Source organism: Phoenix dactylifera, chromosome 2 (assembly GCF_051530095.1).
Source record: "Phoenix dactylifera cultivar Ajwa chromosome 2, Ajwa_hap1_PhDact_Kaust_v1.1, whole genome shotgun sequence".
Lineage (NCBI taxonomy): Eukaryota > Viridiplantae > Streptophyta > Magnoliopsida > Arecales > Arecaceae > Phoenix > Phoenix dactylifera.
In genome coordinates this window covers 6,936,229-6,954,549 of record NC_143191.1, presented here as the reverse complement: position 1 = coordinate 6,954,549, position 18,321 = coordinate 6,936,229, and the positions used below count along the sequence as shown (strand labels likewise).

Here is an 18,321-nt window from a genome sequence, read left to right as displayed (position 1 = left end):
AGTTGGATTGTCGTCGGCTTTCTCAATTGAGAAACCAAAAATGGCCAATGAGCAAAATGGTTAGTAGTTCCTGCTTGAGTAAGTTCACTAACAATTATGGTCATGGGGCAATGCAACATTGCAACTAATAGATCTCAATTGCTTATGTATAATCTTTTAATTCATGTTGAAGTTTAAGTACATCCGTGGGAAGTGGTTAGTTTATTGTTCATCATATAATTGATAAATGAAAAGTGCATACTAGATTGAAATTTAGTTTAGCTGAATTGGAGACCAATCATAATCAGGTGCACGTAAGTATACTTTGCATGGGAAATCTTTTTTTAATTATGGAAAGAAGCTTGACCGGGCTGAGGGCGATATCAGTCCATATCGCTGGTTTCCATTTGGTAACCTTAATCAGAGACTTATAGCGCCTAAAATGTTGAAAGCCTTCTCACAAAAGAATAAAAATATTGAACTTCTGTTTAACTAGTTTTATTTATTTTTGGTTATTAATTTTTGTGCCATGGTGGATGGTTTACCGCTACAAATAGACACAAAAATTCTTTTGTGCGCGCAAGAGGATATGTTATGGGGTGGGATTCCTATTTTGCTAGGTTTTCTCCCGCACCCATCTGAAAGTAGAAACCTAAAAAATCAGGATGAGACTTCTACTACTAAGTTAATCCCATGACTTAAAATAAATAAATAAATAAAATAAATGGCATATAAAAAGAGGCCATCTGTCTACATCCTCACTTCTTTCTTATCATGTTTCTCTCTATCCATTCTCTTTCTTGTCAATCCTCTCTTTCCTCCATGAGGCATTCCTTCCCTTTTCTGAGTAATTTTCTTCTTCTCCAAATTCCTCTCTTTTCCACGATCAAAAAGCTTAGGTATATATCAGGAAACTGACGAATGTATATCACTTAGCTATATACTATATATTGATGAACATCATGTTCTGAAACTACATACCAATTTATATAAAGATGTATCTTAGGGCGTTAAATGATTATTTTGATAAGTGCATATCATCTAGCTATGTAGTGTATATTGATAAACACCATTCTAAAAACTATATATAGATTTATCTAGAAGTATGTGTTAAGATGCTGAATGACTATTTTGTTAAATATATATCATTTGGCTATATACTGTGTATTGTGCATCATCTAGTTTTTTTTTTTTTCAAGTCACAAAATTGACGGATCTCGTTAGTAAGAAAAATCTTTATTTTGATTTGATTTTGGACTTTCTTCTTCGAGATAAGCACTGGAGGAATTATGACAAAATAACAAGTGTATCCTGTACCCTATTTCCTGATGCAAGAACAGAGGATTTTTGTTCCAAAGGAACAGGGCACCTCTCACGGAGCCCACGTAGCGTCGCGGCGAGTTCACTTCAGAGACAAACGACCGGAATAACTTCCAGAAAGGAGAGCACGGGCTCACTGTGAAGAGGACAGCACTTTCTTTACAAATAACCGTAAACGACACTCACTTTGTACACCCACTTCCCACCACCACCATCTCAACACCCCACAACTGGCCACGTGGAACCCGCACTATCAGTGCCCCACATGCCACAACAATGCCTTGAAAACTCGGTCTTCGTAAACTCGGTTCATGGGGCGTCTATCTTTATATATATACGCCTGCTTGTCGTCCACTCACGTTCCACCCTTTTTGACATTTGAGGACGACACGTTGTGGGACCCACAAATACTGGTGGTAAGTAAATCGGAGCGGGTGCGATTGAAAATTTTTCTTTATAATTTTCCCATAATTATTACGTATCTTTTTAGCTGCAATACCGACCGAGTTCCGACCCTTTCTCCCACAGCTTGGGACTAAGCCCAATTGGACCTCTCCAGCTATCATAGAATGCTACCCTTTGTTATGTAGTATATATTATGGCATCGGATGATAACTATGTAATATATTATTATGGTATGGGATGGCTATTATTATAGAATGTAATTGTATTGGGAGAAAATTTATGTAGCGGCACTTATTTGCTTCTCTAAATATTTTGATTGTCTTTCTCTCACTTTTGATTTAGACATACATTACCATCCATTTCATTGTTATTCAGCCCATAAAATTTTGGAATCGTGTTGTACAATTATAAATATTTTTTTTTTGCATATATACCCTCCTAAATATATGTAATTATATGAATAACTTCATAAAGTTGCTATTTGCATATATACCCTCAAAAAATACTTATTTTGCATATATATATATATATGTGTGTGTGTGTGTGTATCCATACCATTCAACGACATTAAAAAGTAAAAGGTTTAAATTTAAAATGATTGGAACACCCTCAAGGATAGATATGCAAAAAGAAAATATTATAAGGGTATATATATAAATAGCAAATTTGTAAGGATATTAATACAATTTCGTATATTTAGAAGGGTATATGCTTAAAAAAATTTAGTAAAAAATGATCAAAATTCAACAAAGATAACTCTATTCTTAGTTAAAGAAGGTGATAAAAAAAGATTAATATTATCATGCCGCATGATTTTATGTTAATATCAACTCTTATAGAATAAATCATATTGTTTTTATGAAATTCTCTCCTCAACAAACAAACAACAACTCAACATTTATAAGTCATCAAAAAGCATTTTACTGATCTAGACATTTATAATTAATTTAAATTTAATATACTTCAATATTTTAAAACTAATTAAGAGTATATATATGTCATAAACTCAATAATGATAATTATATCAAATGGAGAATAGTAGTACCAAAATGTTCACCTAATATTCCAACTTTACCGATTTAAGATCTTAAATAAAAAAATTTGACAATATGACTTAGCCTTTTTCTAACTTATTGATTTAATCAAATCATGAAAAACTTGGCAAGTCTCAATCCACTTTTAATCATTTTTTAATAAATTTTTTGTTTTTCTTAAAATATGAGAAATTGCATGAATATTTTAGTAAAGTTGCTATTTTTTGCATGTCTAATCATAAATGAATGCCAGCTATTTTTAATTTTAAACTATTTATTTTTGAACGGTGTTAGATGGCATGGATACACACACACATATATATATATATGGAAGAATATATATGATAAATAAGCGTTTTATGAAGATATATGCATAAATAGTAACTTTATAAAGGCATTCATATAAATTCATATATTTAAGGTGATATGTAGGTAAAAAAGCTAATATATTATTTTGCTATTAATAGATTTTTATGAAATATACTGTTATGGTATTTAGAAAACTTATTCCTCCGAATGATCCATCTTTGAATAGCAATCATGTTTATACTCTTCTTCACTTTTGTCTAATTATTATAGTTGGACATTACTTTTTATTTTAGTTCTATAAAACTTTATCAATTTTAAAATCATGGTCACATTATATAAGTATTTTATAAAATTTTATAAGAGAACCTCTTCTCCAAACTTAACCAACCCTCTGGAACTCCTCGCTCCTCCTTCCTGTCGCTCCTTCTCCACATCCTAGCCATCGCCATGGCGAGAGGCTTCCACGGCGTGAGGGCAGACCTCTCCGAGCTCGCGCGCCACATCGTCGACATCGCTTGCTTCCTCTCCCCGCTCGTCCACGCCCCCACCCACGCCGACTCCCCCCCGCCGTCCCCCCGCCCTCCCTCCCGCGTGCTCGCCGGGATCCTCGCCGATTTCGCCGAGATCAGCGGGGGCCTCCGCAGCGGCCTGTCGCGGCTCTCTACGATCGCCTTCAGGAAAGCCCCGACGCCGCCGGATAGGGATCGAGGGTCGAGGGAATCGAGGGTCGGCGGGGTGTCAGAGGAGGTCGTGGAGTTTGTCACGGAACTTGTGGAGTGCCCCGAATCGTGGCTGGAGTTTCCGGTCCCTGTGGATGATGGTAATTTCCCTTGCTCTTCTGGCTGCTGTGGTCACGAAAAGAGTTGTCCTTCGAGTTTTCGCATGGTAGAACCGTTGAAAAAATTTAGCCTTTGTTGATTTTTTTTTTTTTTTGGAAGGATCCCAAGTTAAGTACTTCGCGGTATGAATTGTATAGAAGGTTGAATTATTGAAGGTTTTAACTGGTGCTGGAAAAGCTAACTTAATCTATTTTATGGTGGTTTTGCGGGACTTATCTAAAACAAGTTAAATTGGAAAAAATAATAATTAGAAAAATTTGAGGGTTTAGGAGTGGCCTGAGTAGTTGAGGCATGTCTATGGGGTTGTCCTTTTATAGCTCTATCCTCTCACGGTACACAAGGTAAGTTTGATAATATTCTCGAGGTACAAGTATACAACACTGCCTACCATGAACTGCTCCTGCATGCATAAGCAGAGAAAGGTGCGACTTTGAATCAACAATTTTGTAGCTCAAAATCTCTTTGAATCCAGTAAAAACATCACAGAGAAGATGTAAGACAACATAAAGCAAAATGGCAATAATACTGAAATTGTAAGAACCAAGTAGAATTGTCTTCTGATTTTGGATCCTCGGGCAATATAAATGGAGGCCTGATAGGTGTGCTGAACACATTATAAGAAAAATTATGGTGATTGTCCAGGTTTGGGCAATCATTGCCATAGAGGGCCATGCTGTGCATAGGATAAAGAAATGACACTTCAAATTCATATGGCCAACAGCGGTTCCAATGATCATATAGTTGATGTTTTAGAACTGAATATTAGTAAAATAGAACTTTCAATAGGCGATAACATTGCATAATATATATTCGCTATGTCCATCCAAACATACATGTGTTCAGTTTTGCATGCATGCACACGCATTAACATACTTACATATACACCTTACATAAAGTTCTAAATGAGGGATGAGTCAGGATTTTCATGTAGGGAGCCACAATTGTTATTGGATGATAGTCAAGACTCAATCAAGATGAAGTAGCATGTATTAACAAAAAAAAAAAATTTTGCACAACATTATCAAGAATTCTATAGTACTTAGTCTCCACTTAGTTTATAAGATTTGAGAGGTGGATTGAATCAAGTCTTTCAAATGATAAAGACAAATGGCACCCTACTCCTCTTTACTATTACTTAATTCTTTGAAAATTCTTGAGTTGTGAGTGTGTGAATGAAGGGGGGCTGACATGCTTTATTTTGATGTGTTTGGACACTTGGGCAGCTAGACCTTCATGGCACTCAATGTCACGTCACACTAACAATTCGTTATATCATCACGATTACATGTCAACTTTTGGCATTTATAGCTAAGAGCTTGAGTCTAACATAATATTTACCAATTTGGTTGATTCTATTGAATTACCAAGCAATTGTTCTAACAATTTTTTTATAAAATACAATACAGATGTGTTCAAAAGTCTAATTTTTGAAGGTTCTTGTTCCTGCTCTTGTAGACTCTTGGAAAATTGGCACACCAGTCATGTGCCCAGGTGACATTACCGAATTGTCAGATAAAATGATTGTTTATCCTAGTATATTGGAGGAACAAGTTCAATATCATGAATGGATTCAAAGATCCACGAAGTTAATGCAAGGTCAAACTTTATGGGTTATTGATCGCAGATATGTTGAAAAGTCTATAGAGCATGTACTTCCTAAGTTGAGTTTGTCCTTTTCATTTTTTAGCACCATTTTAGTTGCTGCTCCATCTATTGTTACTATATATAACTCAGACTCCCAATTAAAGCCTTGAAGGGTTGTCTTCAAGTCACTGTGAGACCGCCGCAATTGCATCTATTATACTTATAGTAATTTACCCATTATAATAACTGCATGCAACTTTAACCTCTATCTGAATCTAATGTTTTAAGACAAATAAGAGAACTAAATCATCAAGAACCGAATTGTATTTATTACTCCATACAAAATCATAATCATCTTGCTTTTTCCCAACTATGTGGGGTCGGCTTTATCAATTCATACATCCATATAATTAAAATTTTAAAAATTTATTGAAATACATCTCATGTCTACAATAAGAAAAATAAGTTGAGATGGTCTTGGAAGGTAGTTAAAATGTTTATGTATATATAATGAATGCTTTTGAACGTATATTAAACATATATCGTATACCATTTATGTCCTCACTATTTGTTTATTAGGTTCTAGCAGTTTTCTTACTGTTCTAAAGTCGTGATCCATCTAGTTGATCTTTTTTGTCTTCTATTTTTACATTATGCTAATGCAAGTTGCTAGATTCCAACATTGTTTGTCTATTAGCCACCTGCTTGTCTCCAATATGTGCATATATCCTGCTCGTGTATACACCCTTTTATTAGAAATAAAAACAACTTCTTGGTTCAGATTTTGCTTTCTTCTTAAATTGAAGAGAATCAAGAGTGTATGAAAAAGATATGAGAGTGTAATTACCAATTCAAGTAACTAATTAAAAAAATGAGCCAGATTGGATCAAAACCATCCTTGGAGCATTGCACATCAGGCTAGAGATCGACCTTAAGGAAAAATGCCAATAAGGATTAATAAACTTAGGGCGTAGTGGGGACAAGGTTTCATGGCCTCAGTCTTTGAAACTGGGTCTCCTCATGACTAGTTGCTTTATATCTTCTTTTGTTTCTTGTTGCTTGAGCTAGTTGCTTTTGAACTCTTGAATCACAGTTCACTTGTTTCATGTCATACTTCTTATATCATTTTCTTTGTGACCAAGAATTGATATTGTTACGTTATTTGCTGGCAAAATAGGCTTGTGCTTTCTTTCTTTCAGTTTGATGATTTTAGATGTAAGGTGATGTTATCCTATTTGACGATTTCTTAATTCGCAATGTCTGGTTGGTGAGCACCTCAATTTATTATTAGATATTGTGAAGGTACAATGTTATTCTTGAAGTCAAGTCTATAAAGTTTGGTACTCATGTATGATTGCCTCCTATTTCATCATTAATGTCTCAAATGGGTGTCATCTCTTAAACTTGATAGACAGATTTAACTCTTGCAAAACTTTTACTAATACTCGATTTAAGCCTGCCTTGTACAAGTTTAGTATGACTGCTAGTTTCATTGACTTGGCAGTAGATTAAGGCTTAAAGAGGAAATATTTTGCTGAAGGGAAAGAAGGCCACCTTTTTGAGTTTTTGTGAACAATCAATTAGACCATACCTTTGTGGAAGGGAGCGAAGGCCTACCTTTTTGAGGTTTTGTGAACAATCAATAAGACCATACCATTGAAAGATGAAGGAAGAAATTTTGAATGTTATGAGCAAAGGGATATTGATGGAAAGCATGATAGAGATAAAATTCAGAAAGCATGATAGACATAAAATACATTGTTATAATTTTGCCTTTGGCCTATTGCTGACTTATGGTACATAATCCTAACCCTGGTTTTGCATACCCATACAGGCCGATACAAAGCATACCATAACGACCTGGTATGGGCAAATTGCCCACGCGGTATGGGGCATACCATGCTGACCTAGTACAGTATGAGGGCTTTGTATGCTCCTGTACCAATGTATAGTACAGCTGTCGCGCCGACTCTAGCAGAGTACCATGTGTTGCTACGAACACATATACCTACTGATTGATCGTAGATGTAAGTTACTGTTATAGGGTACGGTACTAAGACTCAATACGTTGATCTAAACTCCCTAAGAAGCTACATGAACAAAGTCTCCAATTAAATTTTCAAAACAATAAACTAAGCAATAAATTCTGAAACTCTGTAGAAGTTTTTGGGAAGTGATGGTAGAACAAACAAACAAAAGCCCACCATAAATAATTCAGCAACAAAAGAGAACTTATGCTGACTCTTACTCAAATTGATCTTAGCAAACCATAATTTGCTTTTAATTAAAATAGATATTGTGGGTTGTTGAGACAAGTACCCCAAATTAAAGATGCTCTTTGCCCTTGACTTAAATAATGATATTTTGCTAAATGTTACCTTCTCTTTACACACTTATCCATGTTATCACACTTATGTTTCATGAAGTCTTCAAAGCATTCTTGTGAAAGCTCTATCTACGTTTTGATGAGGCTGCTTTTTGGAGCTTTTGAATCCTCTGCGCTAAAGTTCAGGCCTTTAATATCCAATTTCAGAAAATTCATGATCTCTTAACCAACAATCTTTTTTCTTTTCCAGTTTTGTTGCTTACATTTATCAAGTTCCATCAAATCATTGTTGGTTGCAGATTAGTTATGGTATGTGCTGGTATGTCTCAATGTAAACAGTTTCGTAAAACTTGTCTTTAATAAAAATTCTGATTTTTATATGGTAGATTAATTTTTGCAAGTGCATTCAATATGACATGTCAAGAAATATTTTCAAGTAAATAATGGTTCAAAATAGAAAGAGTGACTAAGCTCCCTGTGTTTGTGCAGGCAGCTTTCAACTAATATTATAAATTGATTTCTCATTAGGCAACAACATAGCATAAAATTAGAGCAAAAGGAAACCTTTTATGCTTCTAATCTAATATGCTATTGCAGATTTTTTAATGTCTCATTCTCAAAGAGAGCATATATCAACTGTTGAGCGCTTGGTTCCAAGTATAACAGCTCTTAGGATCAGCCTTTGTCCAACTTATATGAGTGAGGAATGTTTTTGGAAGATATACTTTGCACTATTGCATCCAAGGCTGAATAAGCATGATATGGAGCGCTTATCAACGCAGCAGGTAAAAGCTCAAGTTCCGCAATATATATTTTTATCTCTTTTCTCCATGTTAGTAGCTGTCATCAATCTTGCTTCTTCCCTCTTGAGTCTGTAATCAAAGATTTTTAGTATGATTCATGTTGGAGCATGGTGAAAGTATGCTTATTTGTAGATTGTTGATCTGATTAACATAATTTCAGGGAATCTTTAGCTTACATTTGGGCCACAATTTTACTCCCTTGTTAACTCCTTAGAAAAAAAGAAAAGGGAAAAACTCGGTTGCCAATATTCACAACCATATCACTTTTCTTTATTGAAGATATGCTGGAGCTTCTACCATGCTCTGCAAGTGTTCCCATTTCTCAACAAATTGCATCTAATTTGTTGAGCGGATGGAAAACCTTAAATCTCTATGAAACTAATTAGCGACAACACTATGTTTTATGCATATAATGAGTCTATCTGTTTTTGTTTTCTAATGCATCATCTTTTCATGATTGTCTGTAAGTGTTCTTTCATTTCATTTTTCTTCAAAAATTGTATTCCTCCCATCATTCTTCCACAATTAACTTTAATATATCGTTAATTATTATAACGCATCAGGAATAAGAGTATGACATCTTTGTTGCTGGTACTAAGTTGCATTAGATGCACATTTTAAATTTTCTGACCTCATCAGTTGAGTCCAATTGTTTAATACGCTATTTATGAACTTTCATTTGAATATATCTAACCAGATACAAAATGACTATGGCATAATGATGGTTAATTAAAAAATTAGTTTAGTTTATATTGCACTGTATTTTGGGAACTGTTATTTAGGTAAAAAATTGAAGCATGCTTTCCAGTGCCATTACAAGTAGGATAAATGTGCAAATGTCCTACTTTAGGTATAACTTGGGGTGGATAAATTGTAAGGATGGATATTTTGTTGTTTTAGGTGTCTTTCTGCATATAGTTTTGAGAGATTTTGTACATTCTGAGCTTTGCATTTTAGGAATGAGTGTCCATATTGATATTGATTTCTTGGTTTCAAAGAGTTTTAATTTACTTGTACAAGTCATGAAGAGCCTGTAGAAGGGCTTATCAGGGATATATCAAAAATCGTTATACATGAATTATTTGAGTGGGACTGGCTGGGTTCGGCCCTTCTCTAACTCTCTCTATCCATCTCCCATGCATGCTACCTCCTCTATTCTTGGTCTATCTTATATTATCTCAATATGTACCAATACTATTGCTGTTTTGCTTTTCTAAGCCTTAGTTTCTTCTTGTTTGTCACAGACATATGAAATATATAACCTGAATTTTTTGTTGTAGGGCTACTATGAACTACCACCAATTGGCAAGTTTCCTTTAGAAACTTGTTCTTTGGACCCATATCTCATCTAAAGACTGAAAACAGAATTTGTTGGCCATCTCTAGGAGGATAGCAAGGAGTTTTATTGATCCAAACTCCAGTTTTCTAAATCATCTAGGTCTTCCATGCATTGCAGGGCATTTCCAGTTAGCCTCCATCACAATATTAGATAAAACCACTGTTCTAAGTCTAAAAAGCAGTCTATGCAGCAACATATGTGCATGCTGCCTCCTAACAAGCAGGTCCTTTTCTTCTTTGTGAGCTGAATCAAGCCTATCCGTTGAAAAAAATCTGCTTTCTTTGCTCTCTACCTAGGGTTTAAGCCAAGGTTTACAGTCTCAGAACTGGATCTTATACCTGTACCTAACTGGCATACACCGTATCGAGTGTCAGTATGATACATACCTTGATACTGGAACTTGGTACTGGGGGCATGCCGAGTCCCGCTTCCTTAGTGGTGCAGTATGATATGCCTTATACTAGGCGGTATGATGTGGTACAGCAAACTATGGTCTAAGCCACCTTTGTATATGGACAGGTCACATAGTGGGTGTCCAAGTGGCCTGCATAAACTCAAGCCCGAGATATATGGCGTTCCAACTCCTATATATATATATATATATATATATAGGATCTTTATAGAACTATTTCAAAAAATTTTATTCTTTTATCAATTATGCATTTATTTATTCTTTTTTTTAAAGTATAAATCATATAGGTTCCTGCCTAAGTGTTTGTATACTTCTTAGGCACTGTGCAGCACCTTTACTGCCTATGTATGGCGACTGCTTTTGGAAACCTTTGATGAAATTCCAGTGAAAGATAACAAATGTGAAAGAATCAGAAACAGGAGAAACCTCAAGATGAAGATATAAATATGTTTGCAGCAATTATGATTATCAAATGACCTTTTCTGGTATTGAATTTGCTGATGCAGAGAAACAAGTTCAAGTGTCGTGTTCATTCATTCACGAGTCATGCAAACCTATATCAGAACCATCTTTTGTCTCTGCTCTCTCTCTCTCTCTCTTTATTCTGATTTTTTCCTCCTTTGCACATATTGAAGGATCTGATATTTTCACTTCCTCAACCCTATGGCACTTTGAACATCTTGAGGCCCTACTGAGCAATTCGTTTAATGCTGTTTGCTGGTCACTGCCATTGAACATTTTTCTCAGAGTAGCATATAGCCTTGTAATCTTTAATGTTTAGATGCAATGTTTGAATAATTTTGATTACGTTTCTATCAACGTGAGGACATTATGGAAACACTAGGGGGTCTCACAAGATCACCTTTCAGTTTTGACAGCTTGTTTGAAGCATACTGACTTATGACTTCAATGCATCAACATCCGACTTAGTCCTCATTCAGGATTCCAATTCCAAGGAAATTCTAGATAAAATGGTGCCATGATTCTCTTAAATGATGTCTTGAACTATCAAGAGAATCCTTTGCATTCTTTTTGCGAAGAATTAGCATAAATTAAAGGACAATCCTTTTGACTTCCATAATTCTGAAAGGAAACAGACTGGAAGGCCCCAAGAGGAATTTAAAACTAGCTTGTGAAATGGAAACAGATTGTATGGAAGTTTCTGGAGGAAGAGTATCAATGCAGTAGACATAATTACAATGATCAATGGCTAGCGAAGTTTTTACTCCAAGTAGAAGCAGCGAGCAGTTATCAGTTATCATAATTGCCATGTTTCATGGCTGGTGGAGGAACGGTGAGTTATATTAGGCAGTTTATAGCCTAGAAGATGCTACTACTAGCAAGAAATCTATGTATAATGCATGATAGAACATGTGAGCATTCTGTAACCAAAGTTTATTGTGTAACTATAAAAAAGATATTTTGCTTCATTCTTCGCCCATTATACATCAACTGCACATTATGTCGGATCAATTTTAGATATGGTTTGATTTTCTTCAACTGATGCAAGTGTTCTCAGTAATGTATTTAGCCGAGGAGGTCTGGCATGGCATGACCAACTGGGTTAAAGGAGAAAAAAAGGGCACTGCTCAATCCAGACATTTTGACTGGCAACATCTAGGTAGGCCTGCCAAAGCTGACTGGCTGTGCCTAGTCCAGACATATCAAATAGAAACATCTAGGCACAATTAACTTCCCCCAAACTAGATTTGAAAACAAGGGATAAAATGTCATGTAGCATGTGCAGTGTACATGACAAATTGAGATGCAATATTTGATGGGCCGCTGTGGTCCTATCAACTAACTCTTAAGGAAAATGCTTTGGGGCACCTGTAAATTGCATGTGTTATGTTCATCAGGCCTATAACTGCTGCTTTGGCAAATACATAGCGCCAGACATGGCAACAAATCTGTGAGTTCATGTGCACTTTTCAGGAGCTGCATAGCATTATTCAACTTTTCATGTAGCACGGCCAACCCACATGACCAACTTAAGCGGAAGGAGTGTACATGGTCGCTTGTGAATCTTGTGAGCCCATGTGCCTATGAAATTTATATGGCACATGTACTGAACTTAAGAGGAAAGAATATATAGTGGCTGAAAAAAATAGAGGAAAATTCTACTTTTCCCCTTGTTTTGAGTAGAATAATAATTTTGTCTAACCTTCCTAAATGGAAGTACAGGAAAATAGATTATAAAGGACTTCAACCATTTTGAAGAAATGTTGAATGCCATACAAAAAAAAAATCTTTGTAAGGATTTAATACCTTCCTCTCCTGCATATTGACTAATTCTGATTTTTGTTCCTGTAACAGGTCTGTAGACTTATTTCACTTATACTGTCTGTCCCTTGGCTTTTATTGCAGTCAGGAAGGCAACGAATTGGTTTTACCTGCTAGCCATAAATCTGGTTGCTATATAGTGTCTTGGATGCACAGGTACAGTGCCTCTCCACAGGCATCTGGCCTGGGGGCCGAGGCCCACTACGGGTTTTGGGGATGTCCGTATACTTTTGCTTGTTCAGGAGTTTTGGGGATCTTCTCTGTCTAGGCATTTGAGAGGCAGTGAGACTGAGGGATTTGTATTGGGGTTTCTCTTCATCATTATATTCTCCTATCCAAGAAATGCCATTACCGGCCCAAACCGCACAGCACAGAACGTACCGTATTGTACCGGTCGGTACCAATATTTGGTATGGATGGCGTACCGATACTTGGTACGGGTGGCGTACCGAGTATCAGTACCAAAAAAATTCTGTACCATACCATATAGATACTGTGCAAGTATGGCACCGGTATGGGGTCCGGTACCAAGACGGCGATCCTTGCTCCTACCTTTTATGAAGCTTCTTATAATTGTCTTGACCTGTCAATGTGGACCATAGGTTTAACCTGCCTCTCTCTCTTTATTAAAATGTCTTCTGCAAGTATTTGTTTTATTCATGCTTTTTGTTACCACCTATTTTACTTTTGGTATACATGCATTTTGTATTTTGTTTGTTCTTATTTTCATTCGAGTGGGAGGAAATTTATGTTTTTCTAGATTATAGGTAGAATCTTGACATTTAAATGCTGCTCATATTTTATACTCTCTGGACTCTGGAGACTTTTTAGGGAGTGGTCAATTTAGGACACTGATGGACTTGCTAGCTGGCTTGTTCAAATGGGCGGTCAAATTTTCCTTTCATCTGAAAATTTAGACAAAATTTTTGCCTATTATTGATTTTGGAGCTCATGTTTACACATACTAATGCTTTTTTGGCACAATATTTGTGAGAACATACTGACATTTACTCGAAGCTTTCAAGATTTGCACAATAAGGTTGTTTAATATACTTCATTTTTTTCACTAGTGAATGTTATGAAATTATAATACTCCAAACTTTTGAAAGTTATCTTATTAGGTGTCCTATAATGTTCTGACTTCTGAGCATATAAACTTCTACTTTGTATGCCTGTGGAGGCATGAAATTGGATTCTCTCTGGTAATAAGTATATCTGCAGATTGTGGACTCCATGCGAATAAAATTGAAGGAGATGCAACATAGGGTGGATGCTCAGTCCCTGACCTTTAGGGCAGAGAGTTTTCCTTTGATAACGAGTGGAAGCAATATGCAACTAGAGGATGATCAAGCTCAGGAAGCCTCAGCAATCACCAAAATAACGTCACAGCAAAGCATGCATGAGTGGTCTGAGGTACCTAGTGAGGTTGGCGATACCACTGATGGTGAAAAACAGTCCAGAACAGAAGACTTCTCATTTAGAGAGAGAGATGATGGTAGCATTGTTCTGATGGAGAGATATATCGATCAACTCTTAGTAGAGAGAGGCCAACTCCATTCTCCTTCTTCCTCCCACCAGCAAGATCAATTGAGAAAGCCCATTCCAGTGGACGATTATAACGAGGCAATCCATCATGCTCCCCAAATGAAAATAGTGCTTAATAAGGAATCAGGTGATTGGCATGCTGTTGAAGATTTTGACTTTGAAGTCGTTGAGAGGCCTTCTGCTGAGAAAATAATGTAAAGGTTTTTTTATCATCATATGCCTGTCCTTAATGTTTTGCTTAATCTGTAAATGAAGCATTTCGAACCATGTAAGTTGTTCTAACAAGCTCTCATGAGGTCATGGTGTCCTTCGTAGTACTTTTACAATTTAATATCAAACTCTGATGCAACAAAAATATTGCAAGGGTTTTTTTTCCTCTCGGCACCTCAACCATGTGTTTGTGCTAATTGTTTTTCTAGCTGCTACTTCTGGGTATGTTATTGTTACAGGAACTCAATCTATCACCTAAGCCCTGAGGAATTATCAGGTGTTAAAATGTTTATGAAGGTCTTCTGCTGCTAGTTCAAAATCAGTTGGCATATGGGGCAGAATTTTGTACTTGACATTTTTGCATTAAGATCATTCTAACTGAAGCTGCCAGCTTACCGCAGTGCGAAAGTCTCATGATGTTTGTGCTAAAGAGGTGCATATAATTCTTGTTTTCATCAAGATTAGTGGTTACGGGTATTGGAACAGTGCTATCTGGCTTTGTAGCCCACTGGCTATTAAGCTTTTGTATAAAAAAAATTATATTACTTGAAAAAAATATTTTGAGCATTGAACTATTGATGCAGTATGGAGTGTGGCCAACTTCCTATAAATCTTTTCGTTAAAAAAATCACAGTAATGGAAAAATATTTGAATGCTGAATGTTTATGCCTTGGGAGCAGACCTGGTCTTATCTCAAGTCACCTCTTCTAATGGCTAAAATAATTGAACAGGGTGGATCAATCCCTAAACTTCAACGGTAATATGCATGCTGTTCTCTAGTGACCAGCATGCATTAATGCATTTTAGGAAGCCAAGCAGGTTGCAAATTTCGGAATAGATGATCACAGACGTTGAAAATATCAGCAATAAAACAAGTAAATGTTTTCAGTCAAGTGAAGAAAACCAGGTTCAGCCTAATTTTTTGAGAGACTACACCTCCTTTAACCACACCCAAAATCTTGCATTATATGCTTAGTTTCTTGCGCACAAGCATATTGTATTCAAAGTACACTGCCTCAGTATTGGATTCTGCATCGGTGTTATTCTGTCATTGTATTGGACTTGGAGACACTTTCTACTTCCCTTTTGTGCAGTTGCCCCAATACTAACCCATTTATGCGTTGGGGTCTAGCCTGATCCCATCCTGGTTGGCCCCCTAATTATTTTGGTTGGTTGAAGTTGATTGAATCTTGACCCATCAACACCCCTTTATAGGAGCATGCCTTTTTGGGAGCCCTTTGTTCTCCGGTAGATGTCCAAACAGATTAGGAAGAAGCAAGAACCAGAGGAAGGAGAAATAACATTCCATGCTATGAGGCATCGCTGATAGCATCACCTATTGTACAGTTGCTTTAGCATAGGAGCTTAGCTGATTATAGGCCGGACTTGGGCATAGAAAATATCAAATTTTACATAGGCCTGTCCTGAAGCCCGATTAAATTAAATGGAGTAGAGGCTAGAGGCCTGGCCCATAATCAGCTCTATCTAGGAGCCAACCTAGCTAAGGAAATATCCCAAAGTAGAGGCAGCTAAGTATGGAGATAGATGCTCTTTCCTCTTGCAGGAAAGCTATTCCTTGAGTTGAAATACTATTGCTTGGATTAGATGGTTAGCTTAGTAGATGCTTTCTTGTAGCTCTACAATTTAAAAAGCACTTCTCTTGCATTCTTGAGTTAGTTTTTTTATCTTGTAGCTACTACCAACATGCTATATTAGAGTAAAGGACTGAAAATTGTTCTATCAGTGGTTCGAATCCACTTCTAAGTGGGGCTTTTGGTCCAAAGGATACATAGCCGAGAGTGAGCCAAATAAAGAAAGCAATGAAAGTGAATGAAATAAACCTGGAGGCAGATTTCCAAAAACCGGTAGTTATCGCATCCCTGTGCCCAAAGGGCGAGTGACTTTGATCCGATCTTTTAGAATTTTTTGCAAATGGCCACAAGCCTCCACACCATATCAGCGAGAAGACATGGAGTTTTAGACAAGTTATGAAAAAGCCAGCCCGGGTCATCCTAAATACTTCTGTGGCTGATGCATATCTTTTCTTACTCTGCTGCTGCTGCTGCTTTTTATGAGCTCATAAGCAATTACCACTACAGAATATGGCAGTCCTCTCCTAAGACTTTTAGATCTTAGCAATCAAGCAAGTTTTGGAACCAGATCTCTAATATATCCATTCAGAGATTTTATCCTTGGCTAGTTAGCACCTCACACACTATTTCTTAATTCATGCCTTCAGCCGCAGAAATCTTTTACCTCGTGCTTGGCTACACACTCATATATATGAACATGAGCTATGGGCCATCTTTAAACGTGAACCATTTTTTTCATCGCTTAATTTGGCTTGAGACCCTAATCCCATCCTGAAGTTGATCTAGTCTAACATAAACTTAATTCACCTAAGCTTCTGGTGCTATTATGGTGATAGATATTCTAAGATTATGTCACATTCCAAATCCATCATCCAGGTCAGCCACGTGATACGGCCTCACACTCCCTATGGCAGGGCTCTAGAAAATATACTAGGCCTAAAAAATTTATTATAACCTCAATATCCATGAACAAAAATGATTTTAGTTCATAACAAGCAACGATCTTGTACAAAATTATGAAATTTTTTCATCCAACCGGTAACAGTGATGCTTTATCTGTTCCTCCTTTTTACCTATGATCTCAACCATAACCAAATATCAAGCATTTTTCAACACTGAAAAGAAAAAAAAAGGTTTGTGAGCTGTACAACCTAATAAGAATCTCTGCACATTCACACTAACATAATAATAAAGTTTGAAAATAGCAATAAGCGATACCAAAATAAAAATATAAATTATGAAGTCTCTTTTTAAACATTCAATATAACTCAATTAAACAAACAAATATCCGCATATGCATACATCAAATATTCAGCTTATTAAAGAGATATATGACGACATACCAACAAATAAAACCTTTTATTCAATATTGGTTTTATATGTCTTATCATTCGTTTCTCATTATCTTGATTTCTAAGTTTTATAGCAATATTTCTTCGGCTTTGGACTAACCAAAATCATGACCCATTCCAAGACTACTAAACAAAATCCCATTTTTAAGGCTGTAGAGACTATCCTACATATAAGCTTGTGGAGGCCATCCCATGCATAAGTTCATGGAGGCTATCCCACACGTAAACCTGTAGATGTTATCTCATGCTTAAGCTCGTGGAGGCTATTCCATGCGTAAGCCGGTGGAAGGTATCCTATGACAAGGTTAGCCAAAACACATCTTATTCATATGATTTACTTGTTATCCTTATCAAATTGATTCCAATTATACAGTGCATTTCTCACAATTCAAGATATCATTTTTCATATAGTCATATTTTCAACAATTGATATTCTCATATAATAATCATACAAGCATATTCATACTGGAAATCATATAAAAGATATCATCTCATGCAAAACCAAATCCATAATCACAAAACTTGCGATGCAAAACCAATGATAAATATCAGTATGTATATATATATATATATATATATATATATATATATATATATATATATATGTATATATATATATATATATATATATATATATATATATATATATATATATATATATATATATATATATTGGTGATCAAGTGCAGGAATTCTTATCTCAACCGCAACCAGCATAATTACAATGCTACTAATTCACATTTAACATGTCTAGTTAATTTAATATTAATATAAAACCAACATGTCCTTAGTCAACCACCAACAATATTAATAAATTAATTTTTACTAATTTCATAATTTTAGAGTTCTAATATTTGAATTACTCATATTCTCTATCTTCTTTAATTAACAATTAAAATAAATAAAGGGTTAGGGTCTTACCTCGATTTAAAAACTAGAGTATAGAATCTCGTTAGACTTTTTCCTGTCTGGATGACTGCAACCCCCCA

The 18,321-nt window shown here is 35.9% G+C and overlaps 1 protein-coding gene across 3 annotated transcripts; it reads left to right on the top strand.

Moving 5' to 3' along the window:
* Positions 1–3,398: 3,398 nt before the first annotated feature.
* On the top strand, positions 3,399–14,554 carry LOC103710829 (uncharacterized). 3 transcript variants are annotated; one of them, XM_088715152.1, is made up of 4 exons: positions 3,399–3,867; positions 8,394–8,581; positions 12,667–12,789; positions 13,855–13,989. In XM_088715152.1, exons 1-3 carry the CDS (start codon positions 3,495–3,497, stop codon positions 12,748–12,750), a joined length of 645 nt encoding a protein of 214 aa, XP_088571278.1. In that variant the 5' UTR covers positions 3,399–3,494; the 3' UTR covers positions 12,751–12,789; positions 13,855–13,989. The 3 variants fall into 3 exon arrangements, with proteins under 3 accessions (XP_088571278.1, XP_026661937.3, XP_038987435.2); XM_026806136.3 differs by lacking the exons at positions 12,667–12,789; positions 13,855–13,989 and adding an exon at positions 10,669–10,870; XM_039131507.2 differs by lacking the exon at positions 12,667–12,789 and having other exon boundaries at positions 3,406–3,867; positions 13,855–14,554.
* The last annotated feature ends 3,767 nt before the right edge of the window (positions 14,555–18,321 follow it).